Source organism: Poecilia formosa, unplaced genomic scaffold, assembly GCF_000485575.1.
Source record: "Poecilia formosa unplaced genomic scaffold, Poecilia_formosa-5.1.2 Scaffold6, whole genome shotgun sequence".
Classification (NCBI taxonomy): Eukaryota; Metazoa; Chordata; class Actinopteri; order Cyprinodontiformes; family Poeciliidae; genus Poecilia; species Poecilia formosa.
Window position 1 is genome coordinate 3,079,782 of NW_006799945.1, and position 19,649 is coordinate 3,099,430.

General features: G+C 38.4%; 1 protein-coding gene and 1 long non-coding RNA gene across 2 annotated transcripts; one reads left to right on the top strand and one right to left on the bottom strand.

Moving 5' to 3' along the window:
* Positions 1 to 864: 864 nt before the first annotated feature.
* On the top strand, positions 865 to 17,076 carry antxr1b (ANTXR cell adhesion molecule 1b). Its single transcript, XM_007567619.2, has 18 exons — positions 865 to 1,209; positions 3,806 to 3,877; positions 3,956 to 4,027; positions 4,109 to 4,190; positions 4,273 to 4,306; positions 4,513 to 4,592; positions 4,693 to 4,761; positions 4,846 to 4,926; positions 5,001 to 5,061; positions 6,646 to 6,744; positions 8,212 to 8,281; positions 8,737 to 8,815; positions 9,043 to 9,138; positions 9,251 to 9,292; positions 9,366 to 9,458; positions 14,029 to 14,193; positions 15,123 to 15,203; positions 15,673 to 17,076. The coding sequence occupies exons 1-18, from the start codon at positions 1,055 to 1,057 to the stop codon at positions 16,048 to 16,050; spliced, it is 1,809 nt and encodes a 602-aa protein (XP_007567681.1). The 5' UTR covers positions 865 to 1,054; the 3' UTR covers positions 16,051 to 17,076.
* Positions 8,347 to 12,336, bottom strand: LOC103148714 (uncharacterized). The gene is made up of 3 exons (XR_477387.2): positions 12,059 to 12,336; positions 10,757 to 10,925; positions 8,347 to 8,811 (listed from the first exon to the last, which is right to left on the bottom strand). It is a non-coding gene; the product is annotated as an uncharacterized LOC103148714 (long non-coding RNA).
* Positions 17,077 to 19,649: the final 2,573 nt, after the last annotated feature.

Genomic DNA, 19,649 nt, shown 5'->3' on the forward strand with positions numbered 1-19,649 from the left:
TACATGATGCCTTCTCACCATGGAAACAACACGAATAAGTTCATGCAGCTTTTAAATTGAGGGCTAAAGATCTGGTAGTACAGGAGGGAAATAGAGTCACTGCATGTAAATCGGCGTGAACGAATCCAAGGTTCGGCGTTGGAGACAGAGGGCTTTGTCCTTAATAGCAGCTCTTGGTTTCCTTGTGGGAAACCAAGAGCGGTGGAGATACCAGCGGCTTATAGCCCGGTGCGGCTTATATATGTTTGTTTCCATTTTTTTAAGCTTTGTGGGTGCGGCTCATAGTGTGGCGCACTCTATAGTCTGGAATATATGGTACCAAAAGTTTGGGATGATATTTTATAACCCAACAAATCCTTCTATTTCTGAGTAAATACTGTAAAAAAAATTATAATTAAATAAATGAAAACTTAAAAAAAAAGAAAAAAAATTATAATTAAATAAATGAAAACTTAAAAAAAAAGAAAAAACAAGTGAATATGCCACATTTCTTGGTGGGAAAATATCCAATTAATAAATAAAGTAATTATCAAGAGGGATGAGTTTTTACTCTAGCTTTCTAATATGTAATGCAGATTGATTGTTGAACACTTCACTGTTGTTCAGTGGTATTTATGTTCTCGCCACCATGTGGTGCTGATGGATAAAGAGCAAAATCACTTATTAAAGAAATCAAAAAGCAAAGAAATTCACAATTTTAAAACACAAAAAGGACTGAAAAGCTATAGGTTCATTCACAAGTATCAGATCGGAGAAATAGTGTTTAATCTACCATTAAATTATTTCTCTCTGTTTTTGCAGAAACCTTTAATGCAAAATGGAAGAAAGAGGGAGCCAGAGACCCAGTCCCACTGGTTTCCATGGTCCTTTGCCAGCGTACATCTGCTGCTGCGGCAGAGATGGGACTCTAACTCAGAGGAGAACTTTATGCTTTGGAGATCAGTCTTCCCAGGATGCCTCTCCACACTTGAGCACCTTAAACGGGGAATATTTCAGCTGGAGAATATTTGCTTCTACTCTCATTCAGGCTGAGGCCTGTTTTAAATTTAGAATCATGTCCCAGTCCTGGTGTGGGCAAGCCATACTGCGTGTGGAGCTGGGCATACTGGTGGCAGTCCTGGTGGTCAGCGGCATGGCACAGATATATGAAAGAAGGGAAGAAGGGTCGTCCTGCTATGGAGGATTTGATCTTTACTTTGTTCTAGACAAGTGAGTGCTTCTACTTTCGGATAATCTCAGGAGAAGTTTGGTGCATGAATCATCACAGTTTTATTTGATGTCACAAGTGCAAAAGTTGTTGCTATAAAAAGCTACAATTTCTAATTATAGTTGGGCATGTAAATAAAGGGTTTGTGACTGCAATAAGTGAACAGTGCGCACAAATGTGAACAATTTGGAACCACGTCTTTATACTTCTCATATTTGTGTTTTATCTAAATATTTTTGGTATTTTTTTAACAGTTTACAAGGTAATTTTCCATAACTTAGAGGCTGGAACTTACATGAAGCTTCAACAAAACTTAGTGGCTGCTTTCTCTGGGTTTATCAAGATAATCCTTTCTGAAACTTGCAACATACTTCCCTGCAATCTCCATAGAACAAAGTAATAGGTTTTTATGAATAACCTAAATTATTTATGAAAGTGTCTTCCAAGTTCCAGGCACGTTATTCAGCTTGTTCCACTAAAGTTCTAGAAAAAATCTAGTGAGACTCAGGAAGTAAATCTTAGGATTCAGGAAAGTAAGTAGTAAGTTAGGTAAAGTTATACCCACTAAGTCCTGAAAATAATCCCTAAATTTCTGGCAATCAGTAATCAGTAAATTTGATGAAAATTGCTAAAAATAAATAAATAAATAAAGTATGTAGCAAATTTCAGAAAGTAACTTCTGAATTCTGGAAAAGTATCTGGAAAAGTTTCAGAAAACTAACAAATAAGTTCATCAAATTCTATGTTTTGAAAACGTTACCTCTGACTTTAAGTTTTCTTAACCCTCTGATATTATTTCAAGTTTGCATTATGCTATTTTTTCTATTGTTTACAACATTTTTGTTTGAAAACCCTACGTCTGCAATAATGCATTTGTCACAGTTAGCTAATGTGCTGCTTCCAGTTGTTTTTCTATGTTGCTTGACTGCTAAAGTGGGAGTTTGAAATATGAATTAAATATTGGAATGCAATAAAAAAAAGGACACTTTTATGTTTTGCCTTAAAAGCTTTTATTTCCACAGTATGCAGGCTTACATAACTGATGATTTATCTGAGTACATCCCCCTACTCTACTGATTATTTTAGAAATAAACCTGCTATCTTCTAAAGTGATAATAAAATCCAGCAGCATATTCCTACGTCCTTTAAACACATGAGGGTTAAACCACAACAGGGGATTAAACTGTCACGGAGATAACATGACCTTTCAGAGCGGATCCTGTGTCACATGACCTGGTTTACATCTCTCTGAAAACGCTTTTTTTTCATCTCGGACAATAAAACTCATTGCAGGGACTCGCGTTGTCAATCTGCAGACGTACTTTCCTGACAGGAGCAGCAGCGTTTCTCTCTGTGCTCTGGGCAGCAGAACCCTTGCACCATTAGCGCCAGATGTTCCAAAGATCCCTGGTTTTTGGCGGCGTCCCTCCACTTAGACTCACATCTCTGGATAAATGAAAACATAAGGACGAGAGGCTGCCCAGGGTAGGCGCTGGAGCCTCTTAGAGCTCCAAATTTCCATTTAATTACTGACGTCAATATAATACCCCGCATTTTTTGTTCACTTTTTTCTTTTTTTTACTTGCACCTGACATTAAAATGCAAAGCAGAAGAGAGTAACAGTTAAAATCTTGTGACTTTGGCTTAAGTTTGCTATTTTTTTGCGATAGCAACAGTGAAAGTTCATGGAATTATCCCACGGTTTATTTGTAATGTGTAAACAGATATGAATATAGACCTGTTGTTCAGCTCTTTAGCCATTGTGCAACATGATGTCGCTGTTGTTTGTGAAGAGTAATAAAAGGTTTGATTAATTTTGTTTTGGAAATGAATTGGGTGACTTGGATCTTCTTGCAGATCAGGTTTCAACTCCTGGTTTTGTTTGTGTTGGTTTAGTTTTTGGTCTTTAAGTAGCTCACACTGTGGTTTCCTTAAAGTGCTGTGTCAAATCCAATTTTATAATTTATAAAATTGCCCAGAGTGTTTTGTACTTTCTAGTTTTAATCAGTAGATCTCCACCTTGGCTGGATTTTCCCCCTATATTTTAAAGAACATCAAACCCGGTTTATCATATATTTTAGATCTGATGCTTCTTCTTAGGTCAAGTTTTTAACATTACTTCTTCTTTAGGTAGATTTTGTGCTGCCATGTTTCAGGACTGGATGGATAATTAATGAAAATAGAAACAGAAACACTCAAAAAAACTCCAAAACTTAGAAAGACCCTCAGAAAATATGGAGATTTTCTTATTTGTTATAATTAACCATCTTGTTTTTCTGCAAATAATTAAATAATTCAATCTGAACTGTGGTCTAAAGTACCAATCTGAGTCAAACAACTGTCAAAATTCATTACAATGCATTCTACAGTGTTTGGTTGAGTAAACAGTTGGCTAACAACTTTAAAGTATTTATTGAATAAATGATCAACTCTCAATAGTAGCACCTCAGCAATTAAACCAATTGGAATATTTAATTGGTTTGTGCCTCATTTAACTTGTCAGTCTTTTAAAAAGTATCAACTCCTTGAATGTTTTGCATAAGAAATATTCCCGTCTCTTACTTTTTCTTTTTCACTGCTCTGGACTTTGTGACTCAGGTCTGGCAGTGTGCAGTATTACTGGAACGAGATCTATTACTTCGTGGATCATCTCGCCCACAAGTTCATCAGGTTGGTGCGGAAAATCCAGCCAAATGAAATGTCACAGTTACCTTCTGTCATTTATTATCTTTATTCTAAATATCCCAGTCCTCAGCTGCGGATGTCTTTTATCGTCTTTTCCACTGAGGGACGGATCCTCATGCCGCTAACGGAGGACAGGTGGGACTCACAACAACACTCTGCTTTATGCGTCCGGCTCTGGTTTGTATTTTCGGCGTTTTCTTTTTGTTTCCTAATCAGAGAGCAAATTCGAGAGGGACTGGAGGAGCTGCGCATGGTGCATCCAGGTGGAGACACCTTCATGCACAGAGGCTTTCAAAGGGTAAATATCTTGATAAACGTGTCAAATAAATGGGAAAATTGAGTCCGAATCAGAGGACTAACTTCGGATGTTTTCCTTTCAGGCCAGTGAGCAAATATACTATGGCACCGGGTATGGTGAGAGCACTTTTAAAATGGGAATTTCTCAATATTCAAGCATGTATCAGGACACAAAGAACCTGATGTCTACACAGAAAACTACCCTTCAGCTAAATTTTATATTCTTCACATCTTAAACTCTTGAGTTCTTCTTCTACTTCTTCTTCTACTTCTTCCTCTTCTTCTTATTCTTCTTCTTATTCTTATTATTAATTTTTCTTAAGGCTACCGGACAGCTAGTGTTATCATCGCCCTGACAGACGGAGAGCTGAGGGAGAATCAGTTTGACCTGGCGGAAAGAGAGGTGAGGAAAATGACTCCAAGCTGAGGAGGAGGAGGATGATGTTCTTTTTTTCCCTCTCATTTTGCCAAATTGGACTTTAAAGTCTTGTCTAACCATTTAGGCTGGCAGAGCAAGGCAACTTGGTGCCACTGTGTACTGCGTTGGGGTGAAAGACTTTAACGAAACACAGGTGACTTCTGCCTGCCAGCTCATAAATGGATCAGTTCATTGTTGAATTGGAGTGACTTAAACTGTTTGCTGCTTTAATTGACAGCTGTCCACCATCGCTGACAGTAAGGACCACGTTTTCCCTGTGCATGATGGATTTCAAGCTCTGCAAGGAGTTATTGACTCGGTGCGCCACACACCTGATTAGATCCTATAAGAGCAGAATACAGAGTTTGTGATGAGATTAACTTCTTTTTTTAGATTTTGAAGAGATCCTGCATCGAGATCCTGGCAGTAGAGCCCTCAAGTATCTGCGAAGGAGGTAAAAAGACAAACAAAAAAACATAAAATGCTTTTCATTTAACTATGAACATATACAGTTGGAGCCAGAAATTTACATACACTGAAAAAGTAAAACACGTAGATATTTTTTCTCACTGTCTGAAGTTAAATTAAACCAAACTTTTGTTGTTTTGAGCCAGTTAGAATTACCAAAATAATTTCTATTTTCCAGAAAAACTAGCAAGGGCATTTTTTAGAGTATGTGTGTGTGTGTGTGTGTGTGTGTTAGTGTGTGTGCGTGTGCGTGTGCGTGTGTGTGTGTGTTTCCCCAACTTTCTTCATACATTTGGTGAGAATCAGGGAAAATTGTCTTTCCATGGAAAAACTCTGGAAAACATTAAGAGACCATTTAAAATGATCAGTTTATCTGATTTTACTTTTTATAGGAATATGTTTGAGTAAAATGAACTTTGTTCTTTTATTCTATGAACTTCTGATAACATGTCTGAAATTCCAAGCAAAAATTTTGTATTTGCAGAAAATGAGAAATGGTCAAAATAATGAAAAAGCTTCAAGTAATTCAAAGAAAACAAGTTCATATTCATGTAAAAACAACAATACTAATATTTTAACTCAGGAAGGGTTCAGAAATCAATATTTGGTGGAATAAACAGTTTGTTATCTTTAGATATTGCTTCAATATTTCCACATAATGTTCTTTCCTCATGATCACATCTGTATTATGAAAAGCACCAGTTCCTCCTGCAGCCAAACAGTCCCACAGCATGACGCTGCCACCACCATACTTGAAAGTCAGGGTGCTACAAGAGTCCCTGTTGTTCCTGCAAAAGTAACAAAGGTGATTATGGCCAAACAGCCCCACTCTAGTTTCATCAGATCACAGGACATTTCTCCAAAAATGAGTGTCTTGCTCCATGTGTGCATCTGCAAAGTGGAGTCTGGCTGTTTATGTTTCTTTTAGAGCTGCAGAGCCCATGTCACCTCAGGACACGTTTCACATGGATAATGATGCTCTTTGGCTTTTTTATCTGGGGTCTTTCTGCACATTTTAGACCAAAACACATTTATCTTTGGGTCACATAACCTCCTGCTCTTTCCTGAGTGTGATGACTGGACTTTTCCATAATGTCCAAACTTGCATAAAATTGTTTGAACAGATAAATGTTCAAACATCCAGAAATTGTTCCTAAGGATCAACCAGGTTTTTGCAGCTGCGCAAATTCTCTTCCTGACATCTTGCCTGATTTCTTTTGATTTGATGTCAAACGAGAACGCAATGTGTTTTAGGTGTGGCCTTAAAATACGTCTACAGGTGATCTTTAATGTGTCTGTTGACCTATTTTTGTTTAAGGTTTAATCCAAGTCATACAGACAATTATCTCTGATACTGACAAGATTTATGTTAAACTTCTGTATTTGAAGAAGGTTACAAAAAGGTTTTCTGGCATTTAGCTAATCAAAATAATTTAGGTAATTTTAACTCACCCAAAGCAAGAGATGTTTGATCAGCGTATTTAAACTTCTGGTTTTATTTACTCAAAAACTTTCACAGAGGTAAATTTTTCTTTTAGAACAATATTTCTAATTTGCCATGTCCCTCCAGAAAACTTCCAGGTGTCTGTCAGAGGAAACGGTTTCCTTCACGCCAGAGACGTGCAGAAAGTCCTCTGCAGCTTCCGCATCAACGACACAGTGACTTTCAGTAAGTGCTGCACTTCTTTGGGATTTATCTCAAACTTATTTCAATATAACTGTAAATGTTCTTCGCTAGACACTAAAACTGAGAAATAAAAAGCTTGAAAACAAAAACTATCTTCCTGCAGTAACTCATTCAAAGCCTTCCAGACTTTCTTATAATTTTGGTAAATTTAAAAAAAAATGTTCTTCACTTTAAAAGATCTTATCATGCCTAATAACAGCTTGTAATGTGTCTGATTTTTCTCTCGGTTCAGTTGTGGCTACAGTGCCACACAAAAGCAGTTGTTGCCCTTAAACGTTATGTTACAAACTCAAACCTTTCTGTACGTTACTGAGATTTTGTGTGTTGAATCAAACAACATTTTCTAAAAATAAAAATCTCAAATGTGTTTTCTGGAGTTTTTCACAAACAGATAACACACTTTTTGTGATATTTCTGACAATTCTTCTTTGCAAAATTGGTGAAGCTCAGTCAGATTAGATGGAGATTCAGTCAGGCTGAATGTCCTGCTCCAAACTCTCACCTGGATCGAAGCCTGGACTTTGACTGAGCCATTTTATCCATCCTCTAGATCCCCTGCCCTGCATGTGTTAGGTTAACTAGACTAACAGGCTTTTGCTAAGAAGGCAGTGCATTCATTTGAGTTAGGTGTGCTGCAGTGGAGAAACACCCAAAACGTGAAGGACAAGGGATCAAGGTTAAGAATAACGCATCTATTTTGTCCCATTGCAGCGCTGGTTATGTTTACATTCATTGTCCTGCTGAAAGTTGATCCTCCACCTCATTCTCAAGTCTTTTATGACCTCTAAATGTTTAGAAATACAAATTCATCCAGATGTTTACTTAAGTATTCGACAAAAAAAAAAAGACTGTCACTATAAATAGCAAGCTAAGTGTGGAAAAACTAAGGATGAGTCAATAAAACTAGATAATAAACTCCATACTTGTTACCTAAAAGCACAGCCAATACTAAGTCTTAATCCTCGTTACATAATAGGCACTCCGGTGTCTTTGACGCCACTCTGTTGAACGCATTTTGACTCTCAACATATGGATGGGCAGGGGCCAAAAATTCTTGGTGGGCCGCTCTGACGTTAGCGTTCTAGCTCGTTTGTCACCATCAGCGCCGTCGTTCTTTGCTTTGAATCGGCTGGTAAAGCACTCAGGACTTCTCAGATGTCTGCAGGGGAATGTGGAGCTCATCAGCAACCAGGGCTCTTTGCACACACTAGACACTCACTCAGCCAGGGTAAATAAGCCACAAACCCTCCCCTGCTCGCTTCAGTTTCCATCAGAACAGGAAGTCCAGGAATTTAATAACATTAAAAAAAGGATTGAAGCTTCTGATGTTTAAAGACGAGAAGAAAAATCTGAATTTGACTTTTCCTCTTCATCGCTGACCCATCCTGTGATTTTTTTTGTTATCTCTTTGAGATTGAAATCTTTTTTTTTTTTTTTCTGTTCCTGCAGTGGAAAGACCTTTGGTGGTGAGAGATACTTATCTTTTGTGTCCGGCTCCGGTTCTGGAGAGATTTGGAACGTAAGTGGGAATAATGTTCACAAGAAACACAGACAGAGTAAAATAATAAGATGAAACATCACTGCTTGTGCTCGTATTTTTGTTTATGCATGCTCATTAATGACACCAAGAAGCTGACTCACCTCTACTTTAATCTAAAGCAGAGTTTAGTAAACTGTGAACACAAAAACAGATTGAAATTTTAAAAATTTAAAAAGGCTAACTTAGCTTCTCTGCTGACATACATGGATCAGGGAATTAGGTTTCGTGTGACATTCCCAATACGTGAAGCTTAAAAAATGCATTAATCGTGATACCAAATATACCTGGGATCAGAGAGAAACATGCCACGATTTCACCCTCCTGCTGAAATGAAAATAAACTAATTAGACGACAAATATAGCACACAAACACATTCATTTGGTTTTGTTAAGTGGATCCTTTCATTCATTGCCGGAAATCTTCCCTTTTTCCAGGTCAGCCACTCTCCATGTCAGCATGAATAACGGCCTCAGCTTCATATCCAGCTCTGTCACAATTACTGCCATCACCTGTGTAAGTATAAAAGAAACCAAACTGGTTCAGATCATTACCTTAGATGTGAACACCAAACATCAGCTACGTTGTGGACTTCTCCCCAGTCTTTACTCTGATTTCTCTTTAATTCTTGTATAATTGTCGTTTTTGTCCAATATCACGTATTCATGACGTGAAGTCTTGTCATTTGTTAATTGTTAAGAATCAAAATCAGTGCAAAGTGAAAACTGAAATCTTCTTTGCAGTCCGACGGGACGTTTGTGGGCATCGCGTTGCTCATCCTGCTGCTCTTGTTCACCGTTATCCTGCTGTGGTGGTTCTGGCCTCTCTGCTGCACCGTGGTATGAAAATAGCCAAGAATAAACGGAAATAAACGGATTTGCTTTTGCAATCAGCCAAATGCTTCATGAACAAATTTTTACCTGCTAAAGTAACGGTTTTAACTCATTGCAGGTTATTCATGAGCCACCTCCTCCTGTGATTGAAGACCTCTCTGTAGGTTGATTTTATTTACACATTTAAGTTACAATTAAATTCATTTATTTTAAGTGTCTAAAACACTGTTTAGGATGACGAAGACGGTTTTCCAAAGAAGAGGTGGCCCACTGTGGACGCGTCGTACTACGGCGGCCGTGGAGTCGGGGGAATCAAGAGAATGGAGGTAAAAAATGTTGAAAATAACAACAAACGTTTATATAATATGAGAACTCCTTCTGCCGCGCTGTGCAATTACCCAACAACAGCAAGTGATGTGGTTGAATGGTAAAGACATTACAGTTTTAAGTGTGATGTCAGGAAAAGTGGGTCGTTATGTGGCTTCACAGTTTTAAAACCGGTCACGATTGTATATATTGTGAAAAATTGGTCAATTTAGTCCATTTTAGATGTTATGAGACCAAAATAGTCCCGACATAAAGAACCGGCGAGATGTTTCTTCTCCTCTTATTCGAGGAGGCGGTCTGTCTGCAGGACCACACTCAACCCGTCCAGGCGAGCTCCTGTAAAGTCTGTACAGTGCTGGAAGACTGAGAGTCTGTAGAGGAGGAGGCGATTTCCTGCCTTTTCTTGCCTTTGCTGACACAAAGATCAAAGCAACAAAAAAATGCCTATAGATGTGGTTAAAAAAAAAGAGATTTTTTTCTGTCTCATCTTTTTAAAAATCACATTTCTTGTTTCAGATGATCAATCAAATGTTGGACAAATTTAACGAGAGGAAATCATTTCATTTTTCGAGGGAAGCTAACTAAACCAACCTGGCGTAAGTGAAAAACGTTCATAGCTGTCAGTCTATATTAATGTCATGTATACTTATGAAAATTAGGATCTAGTTCTTTAATTAAATAATAATTACACAGAATAATTGAATATGTTATTAATTTTATAGCCATTTATTTATGTAAAAGTAACACCAAGACAAACACAAATAAATAAGATAAATTCTACACTAGTTTGGAATAAAAGCTTTGAGATGTAAAGTTTATCGATCTCTCAAGAGTTTGACTTTAGGGCCTTTCTCGCAGAATATTTGTCCCGCAGTCGCTCTGCTCACCTACTGGGGAAATCTCAACACGGCAGATTTGCTTTTGCCCAAAATGTTCTTGGTCTGGTTTGTTTTGGTGTGTCTTTTGGGAGTCCCTCACTCTGAATCACTTTGAGACTGAATTGGACACAAAGAAAGGAAGAAAACAGGAAAACATCTAGTCAGCCTGGTAAATCGTCACAGTGATGCTGTCAGACTGCTCGTCTTTTCTGAGGTCTGGATGTCCTGGAAATGACAGCAAGTCGTTTGTAATCTGGAGAATCAATTTAAAATGTATCCAGATCCAACAACACTGGAATATTGTAAAAATTGTTGCACATAAAAGAGGAGGTAACGGTGAAACATTTTTCCCCCCCTCTTTTCTCATTGAGCTTTCTTTGACAAAATCTTGACTTCCTTCACACCCTGTTGGATTTTACCTGTTAGTGGTTTTGTTGGTCACTTGGACTTGCTGGTCATTGTCGAAGCTGCAGTTATTTAGTCTGCCCTGAGTTCGTCCGTCACTGTGCGGTTTGGCTCGTCCAGCAAACAGTTATGTCTGGATGATCATCATGGCTGACACTCCATCCATCCAGGACCTTTACAGATCTAGAGTCAGGAAAAGAGCAGCTGATCTCTGCAGACCCCACACATCCTGGATACAAACTGTTTCGACGTTTATCCTCAGGTGAGCTGTTTGCAAAAATCAGGCGCCAGAGAAGCTGCGCTTCCATTTCAACTGTGTGCAAAACTTAATCCACAAATGTAAAAAAAAAAAAAAACAAAACAGATTTTACAATTGCGGTCTTTCCATTAAAAAAAGAAACACAATTAAAATCACTTGTGAATAAGTTTGTTCTCTTGAGAAGCCATTAAAAAGTATGCCACGCAATCATCCTCCAACTACTTCCTGTTATCCTCCTCTTCATGGTTTGCAGCTGTGGCGACATCAATTTGTTGGTCATGTGACTCCAGGGAAGCAAAAAAAAAAAGTTTCCATTGCAGTTCTGTGAAATAAACTTAATTTGATGCAGCCAGGAACACCACCATATAGCAAAACTTTTTATTGAAAACAAGATAAAAAAAAAAATAATAATTGGTGCGTTTTCGTTGAGCGAATTTATTCCTGAAATGTCAAATTGTGCGATTAAAACTGCCAATGAAAACAAAACTATTGGGAGTTTCTTGAATAGAGCAAACACCTGGCAGCCAGAGTAGCCAGATACTCTGGTGTGAAACAAAATACAATTTTTTGTTTGAGCCAAATAAAACCTTCTACTTTTCGTTCTAAATTTTTTTTGTAATTATGTCAAGTTGAACAAACTTTTTCATCATGCACTAATCTTTTATTATTTATTGGAATCTCTTCTAGCTCTTTTTATAGAACCAAAATATTTAAAGGGTTGTACTTTCTTTTTACGTTGGCTGTATGTTCTGCTAACACATTTCCTGTTTCCTGTTACCGATTTGAAAATTAAATGTCTTCCCATCTGTTTCTTATCTAGCAGCATATGTACTTCAGCTGAGAGGGAAACTAAATACAAACCCAACAAAGAAAGACAGAACAATCCGCGGCAGAATAATCGCAAAAGTTAAGAGGACACAAGTGAAAAGACATAGTAAAACATTCCACGTTCAGACTCCTTGATGTGGTGATTAACATTGTTCATAATGCTTAAATTACCCAACGTTAAACCGAAACTGGCTTCACGTTCACAGATGAAACACGTGGCAGTCTTTACCTCAACCCTCAGCGTGCAGGAAGCAAAAGATGAAAGGTGGGAATGAGATCAAACAGAAGAACAATAAAGCTGCCTTAATGGAGTTCAGCACGCAGGTCCATGCTGCATGAAACCGAGTCACTTTGTTGTTGTGACCAGCACAGAGAGCTAGACTGAGGCCATCTGGACAACAAACACCACTGAAATGTTTGCAAGGAGCTGAAAAGTTTTACTGGTCTGAGACGCTGATTTATCAATCCTTTTTTTTTTTTTTTTGCACAACAGCTTGACATAAAAAAAAAACAAACTATTCTTAATCTTTGAGAAAGAGCAGCGGTAAGGAGAACGACTGAGGGAACTCTGCCTCCCTTGTGTGTGTCTGATAAATCATGCAGAAACAGGATTATGTCTGCCTCCGTCGGGACGGTTCGCTCAAAGAGAAAGACCCTCTTCATTCGGCGAGCAGAGCTGTGGAGTCAAACAACTCAAAACACTAAAATGGAAAGTATGCAGAGCTTCATTTATGTGCTCTTTCTGCCAAGTCAAGGCATCTGTGGCTTTTTGTGTGGTAGCTGAAAGGGAGTGAATTTGACTAATGAACTTCCAAGGCTGTGTTGACAGCGCTGGCTTAGCTTGTTAAATTCAGGCTCACTCTTGACATCTTAGCCTCCTTTGCATCAAGGTAAAGGCGAACGCTGACAAGAATTGAGACGAGGCGTTCAGGAAGTCTGGCGTGGTAACTCGTTTATGCTAGTTCCTTCTCTGTTTAACATCAACTGTAAAATAAAGTTAGTGTCAAGGAAAAATCACAAATTTGAAACAGTTCTATGGAAATTTGCAGAAACAAAGGACTGCCTGCTTTTGTTTTGACTTGTGGATTTCAGCAGAATTGGTTTAATTAAAACCTTGCAGGACTTTGAATGGTTTCTGTGGAACAAAGCAACATGACACAGCAGCAGTTGTTTAATGCAACAGTGATGCATGAGTTCAATTACAGCTTCTCCGACCCCAAAGCTTTTTCACCAGCCTTTATCCTCTTTTCCTATAATTGGCTGATTTAAGATACTCTGTTTTCTCAAGACTGAAAATACTCTGAGAAAACAGAGTATCTTCAGTCAGAGGCTTCTGCAGGTCCGCTGTAATGCAGACTGCTACAGGAGGCCTTCCATCTTCAATAACTCTTTGAAGAATCTGAATTAATGATCTACAACAACATTTAATTTCCCTCTGGGATTAATAAAGTCTTCTTTTATTTTTGAATTATATTTTAATTGGTTCTGTCTGCCTATTAGGTCATTTACGAAGCATCATATTAGAATATATGTCCTAATCAGTCTCGTTTATCAGAATAAAAATATCCAGTCCTTAAGCTGATATTAAAAGTATTTTTCATCTGGTTTTTAAAAATATTTTTAATTGGTCTGATGTAATATTCTACTATGAAATCATGTTTTCATTAGCTGTAAAAGGAGGAAAAAGGCATCTGTATATAATTAATGTAACGTGTTTTGCTTGATGATAGCTCTCCTAAAGTAAATAGGCTTTCCTATAATATTCTAAGTTATTAAATGAGTCTGTATCTAGAGATTTTATGTCTGCCCTTGTGTTTTCAATCTATTTGAAGAACGTTTTTCTGGCTGTATGAAGAGTGCTCCATAAACAAAGTTCTGATCGGACCCGATTAATGGATCTCGGGGTCATAAAATCTCCATAACAGCTTTCAGTGCCAACGTTTCTATGGGGGGAAAATATTGCATCAAAATGTGTCTTGTGTCCCACCTTCATAAACATGTGAAGTTTAACTGGAACCATGTGCTGAAGTCAGACGAAACAAACGCTCCAGGTGGGGTCGTCGGTAAATAAAGGCCGTCCTGTTGAGTTCAGGCCGTATGTTTACTATATGTTACTGCAGGTTTTGCTAACTAATATCTGCAGTTTGTTGTCGTTTTCGTTTCACGCAGCTGCTCTCCTTTGCTTGTCCGTCTGTTCAGGTCCGCTGGGGAGATAAAGGCTCGACTGAGGAAGGAGCCAAACTGGAAAAAGCCAAAAATGCTCGAGTTGTGATGCCCGCTCAGGAGTACGATCCGCCTCCACCGCGGCTTTATTACCACACACACAAAACCATCCGATCCCAGAAGTGGTATTCTCCCATTAAGGTGCTCACTCACTTTTTCCCCACCTTCTGAACTGAAGTCAGATTTTATTTATTCATTTATTTTCCTCCTTTCGCTGCAATTCAGATTTGCTCCTAAATACAAACCCTGGATTTGAGTAAATGTGCTTTCGTCTTCTGAGTTTTTGTGTTTGCTCACAAAAAAGTTTCCTAAGACACCAGAAGTGAGAAAATATTTTGGTTTTAGTGCTTTTGATGATGTGTTACCAGGAAGTAGGTTATAAAATTCTGTTTCCTCCGATATTTGTCAGCTGGAAGGACGGACGTTAACAAGATCCAGACTTGAACTGGGCTAAACCCTCGGAAAGGAATCTGTGGAGTCTGTTGTGTTTTTATCCGGTTGCATTCGTTGCTTATCTGTCGCTGTTTATTACATAAAGCCTTCCACGCCTCTGCAGAGAAAAGGACTGAGCTCAGGGTTGGACCTGTTTTTCATCTCTCTCTTCTTCATAAGATTTGTTTTTCAAACGATTAATGGTACAATGAAATCATTTCAGGTTATCTGATAAAAAATAAATAACTTATGAACAACTAAAAGCAGAAAAATACATGTTTTGTTTTTAAAACTGAACGGCTGCTGGCATATGACGACTTTTCGACATTTTGGGTTTATTTGGGATAAATACAAGTTTTTATACCTGTGAAACAATTATTTTTGTCTTTGTAATGAACTCCAAGTTTAGTGTAAATACAACACAGCTTTGTTCCTAAGAGACGTTTTAATGCCCTTATGATCCTCTGTTGTGTGTGAAAGTCAACAAACTTAAGAAGTAATGGTTTTCAGATGGAAAATTAATTAAAAAAAAAATCTTGAAGCTGCAAAACGTCAAAAGAGAAAGCTCAGAAAACTACTGATCATGATCATAAGATGATAATAATGTTACAGAAGTGACAGATGTCATCTTTTTCCAGGGAAAGCTGGATGCTCTGTATGTGCTGCTGAGAAGAGGCTACGACAGAGTTTCAGTGATGCGACCTTATCCTGGAGACAAGGTGACTTTATTTTTCTACAATGAAGCAAGACAAGATGTGAAAATAAATTCAAGTTCTGTAGCAAAACAAGCAAACCTAAAAACACCCACATGGCAAGACTGGGGTAACTTCAGTGTCATATTTGAGTTAAATATAATTTAAATTAGCCTTATGGAAGCTGCCATTGGGAGATGATGAAGTAATTTGGACAATGCATTATTGTTTGGAGGAACAGGCCTGCAGAAGTCATCAGGACTCCATGCAGTCTGGCTCCCAAAGTTCACAGAGTCTGCATGGCGGAGTTTTCTTTTATGTCACTCACTAAAAAGAAAAAATGCACTCTTTCCACTTGCAAATTTTGCCAGTCGCCTTGCAACAGGAAATTTAGGAATTTGTGCCCAGTTTCTCGCCCTCATAAAGCTAATTGTCGTTTCGTCATTAGTCGTACAGCTACACATTTCCCCCTTTGCTCTCTGCGCCTCCATCACAGGGTCGGTGCATCAACTTCACCCGGAGCCCGTCCTACCCGCCTCCCCGCTACCCCATCTACAACCACTCCTCCACGCCTGTCTACACGTTACCGCACGGGTGCCAACGGCGCCCATCCGACGACTGCGAGGACCTCCACCTGCCCCCCTCGCCAACCTCCACCCTGCCGCCTCTGCCGTCGACTCCGCCCCCGTCCTCCAGCAGCTCCTCGTACACGCCTCCTCCCGACAGAGACCTGCCGTCGACGACCAACGCCAGGCAAAACTCAGCGCCGCCGTCTCCCACGGGCTCCCTGCCTCCGCCACCTCAGGGGTCGCCTCCATGCAGAGCCCCTCCGCCCTCACGCCCTCCTCCGCGACCCAACCACGAGATCAACTGAGGGCGCAAGAATCTCAAAATTTCACCCACAAATCGCTGAAATTGTGTTCGAACAAAAATACATTGACTTTGCTCAAAAAAAAATAAAAAAAAATGCATAAAACATAAAATAGTGATTTCTTCACAAGTCTACGTCAGATAGTGTAAATAATAAGAGTTGTTTAGATGTTTCTGTTTCGTTTGTCTATTACATTAAAAAGTGCTCGATGAAACAGTCATTCACTGTTTGTCAGAGTTTTGGAGCTGCTTAAAATCTTAAAGGCATCCAAAAGTTGCATAAAAGGAACTTGAACAATATTGCGTTTGTATCTCGTGAGAAAAATACAAACCTGGTGTAAACATTCGGACAGTCGACGTTTTGCTGGGATCTGAGGACTTCAGAAGGTATTTTGAACTGGCAGAGGGCACATAAATGCAAAAACCACTGATATTCCCACCTGGGAAACTTTATGCTCACAAACCATCACTTTAATGCTCTGCCTGCTGACGCTACTAGCACTATTTGTTGCCACCTTGCCATGAAATGTGTTGTGTCCTCATCAATTAACTCTGAGTTCTTTTAATTGTTTAATAATCCTGGACCGGAGTGTGTTTTCAGTAGAATGGTCGCCTTTGGTAATTGGAGAGAAATCCATCTTCTTTTGCCTGCCTTACTGTCTGATATTCTGCCAACAGATATTTTGTTTATTTGTGTCGTGCTGGACTTGGTGTTTCTCTCAGATTTAATCCACTTCTTATTCCTCATGCAGACCTCCAAGTACACAAATCCTTCTCTGTTGGATCTCACGCAGGATGGAGAAGAGGTACCACACTGAGACCGGATTACTGAAATAAAATGATTTAAGTACATGTAACTTTAATTAATTTCTGATCCCTTTGAGTGACAACCTGGAGGTTATCTTTACAGGTTTTCATTTCCTGTAAAGTTAAACGTCTTTCTCCGGAGAGTTAATCTGTGACTGACCCAGCAGCAGATCTGAAACCTTCGATTTGTTCACTGTGCAATAAAAATTAAAATAATTTGTCTGCTTGACTCACAGTTGATTTTTTTTTAATTGTTTTTATTAATTTTGTTAAAAATCTACTACTTTTAGGTTATGTTTTAGAGCTTGTGTGTGTGAGGTAAATCTCCTGAATATTCCCCGGATGTGGGTGGCTGGCCTTATGATCAGAAGGTGCAGCTGGTAGAAGTCGACTGTCCCGGGTTTTTATAAGGTGACTGTGTATTTTCCAGCAAGTCTTAAAATAAACCATTTTCACAGCTTTTCACTTGGAGAAGAAGGTCTGGATGAGAATGTAAATCGATTTACCAGAAAGTGGAATTAGATACGTTTCATCCGTCTCAGAAGAAGACACTGCTCTTTTTGAGGAGAGCATCGCTGACCCCTGACCCCGCCCTGATTTGCCCTGAATCCAGCTGCTTCACTTTCAGGAGGTTTTAAAGCGTCTTCTGATCCCAGCAAAATCTGCACAAGATTTACACATTCCTCATGTGACGGCAGCAAGCTAAATCCGTCAGGCACGAAGGATCCGGCTGCTGAGTGGAGAACAATTATAATAAAGGGTTTTTTATTATTCATCTTTAATTGGAGCACAAGTTCTCCAAACTCGGGACATCCTGGGAATTATGACAATGTCCTCCACATGTATTAGCCTTAAAATAAAATATTATCCAGTAGTATCATCTAATACAGAGAGTATTACAATAGGTGTTATGGAGGCTTGTTGTCCCCCACTTGTATGAACCTGCTGCTGAAAAGCATGATGTTCCCACATCCAATATCCAAAGGTGATTGTTTTTTTTTTTGTTTTTTTAAAGATGTGCAGGGATTTGTTCTCCAACCTTGGTGTGTGTTTTTAATTTTGGTCTCATCTAACCAGACTATATTCCCTCAATATTTCACTGGTTTGTTTGCAAACAAACTTTAAAGATGCTTCAACACAATTTTTCTTCAGGAGTGGAGTCTTGCGCACTGAATGTGAATAGAAGTGGCAACTTATTGTTTTCACTTTAAATGCTGTCCTTTAAATTCTGGTCTTTCTATTGGAAAACCTTTCTGATTATTTCTTGAATTCTCAGAACTTTTGAGAGTGACCAAGTTATAGTGAAATTATTATTATTATTTTAACTTCTTATGGCTCCAACAGTGCATGAGGTTTGAATTAAGCTCAAAACAAACTAGGATTTATATGTTTTGCAACATACCCAATCCCTGTCATAAGATGATTTTCTCAGCGAAAAACATCATCTGAAGTTATGATAATCGTAAATTATGATTATCTTATGATCTAACTTACACTTTTTTTGGTAGATGTGGATTACTTAGATTTCTATCAAGTGGTCTATGCTGTTAGCCTGATTAAAATTATATCGACTCAGAAATATTTGTATATTCTCCCTGTCACAAAGGGGAAAAAAATCTTGCTTTCAATATTAATATATTCAATAAAATGCTGAAAATATTGATCTGAACAATTTAATTTTAAATGTGAGGAAAAACTGAGCCCTAGCTAATAAAGCTAATGACTGATCCATTTGGGAAATCCTCATCTTTATTTTTTTTTTTTACTCCAATTGATGCTGCAGAGGTGGAAAATTTGGGCTTTGAAACAATTCCTTTGTTAATTTCCCTTCTAGAAATAATGTTTCTATTATTCCTCGTTCTATTTTTTTCTCTCTTTTTTTCCCTCCGAGGGAAACAAAAAGACATGAAAAAAAACAAAACGTTTTACTGGAGTTAAAATATTATGTAACAAGCCACAAAGCAGACAGTCAGCTGACTCTTATTCCAGTCAGATTTCCTAAAATAAATCCTATTTCCATGTGTTTTTCCAATATGTTTTTCATATTCAGAAATGCCTTGAAAGACACTCAGATCTGCAGTTCTGCAGGCAGTGATGAGCTCACAAAAAAACAGAAAAAAACCCTTCCAGAAACAGAGGAAGAAAGCATCAGAAATAAAATTTTAATTCTTCCAGGATGTCAGCAAATACGAATGGCGACACCTATGATAACAAAGACAATGTCAAATACTGCCAGCTGCATTTGAGCGCCATGAACTCAGTATTTTACTGACAGATGATCTCCTTTGTGACCCCTTCTTTAAAAAAAAAAGATAATGATAGCTTCACTTCAGTGCATTGTGTAACATTAGAAAGAGAGGAAAAAAAAAAGTGTCTCATGACTTTATCTCCCTGGAGAATCCTAAAAAATGTTTTGCATTGGCTTCAAGTTCCCAGCTTGGCCGACAGCGCTGTCTACCTTGGCTGCACAAACTGTAGGGATGAGCACATTCATAGATAGTTGGCTCCAAAGTTCAGGGGTTGATGAGCAACAGTGTTTAGGAAAATAAAAAATAGAAAGTAAAATTTATGTGAAGAAAAACAAAACGGCGTGATTATCTATTCTCTGTGAAATCCAGTCCACTTTCTACAGTTTCCACGCACTCGTCTCCAGAAGATGAATCTCTCTGAATGCTTTGCTGACTACCGGGAAAACAAGTGACTCATGTTACTACCCTGGAAGGTTTCTTTTGAACATCATCAGTGCCTCAAATTGGTTATGCCGTTTTATTGGGTGGTTTAAACTAGAGTAAAAGT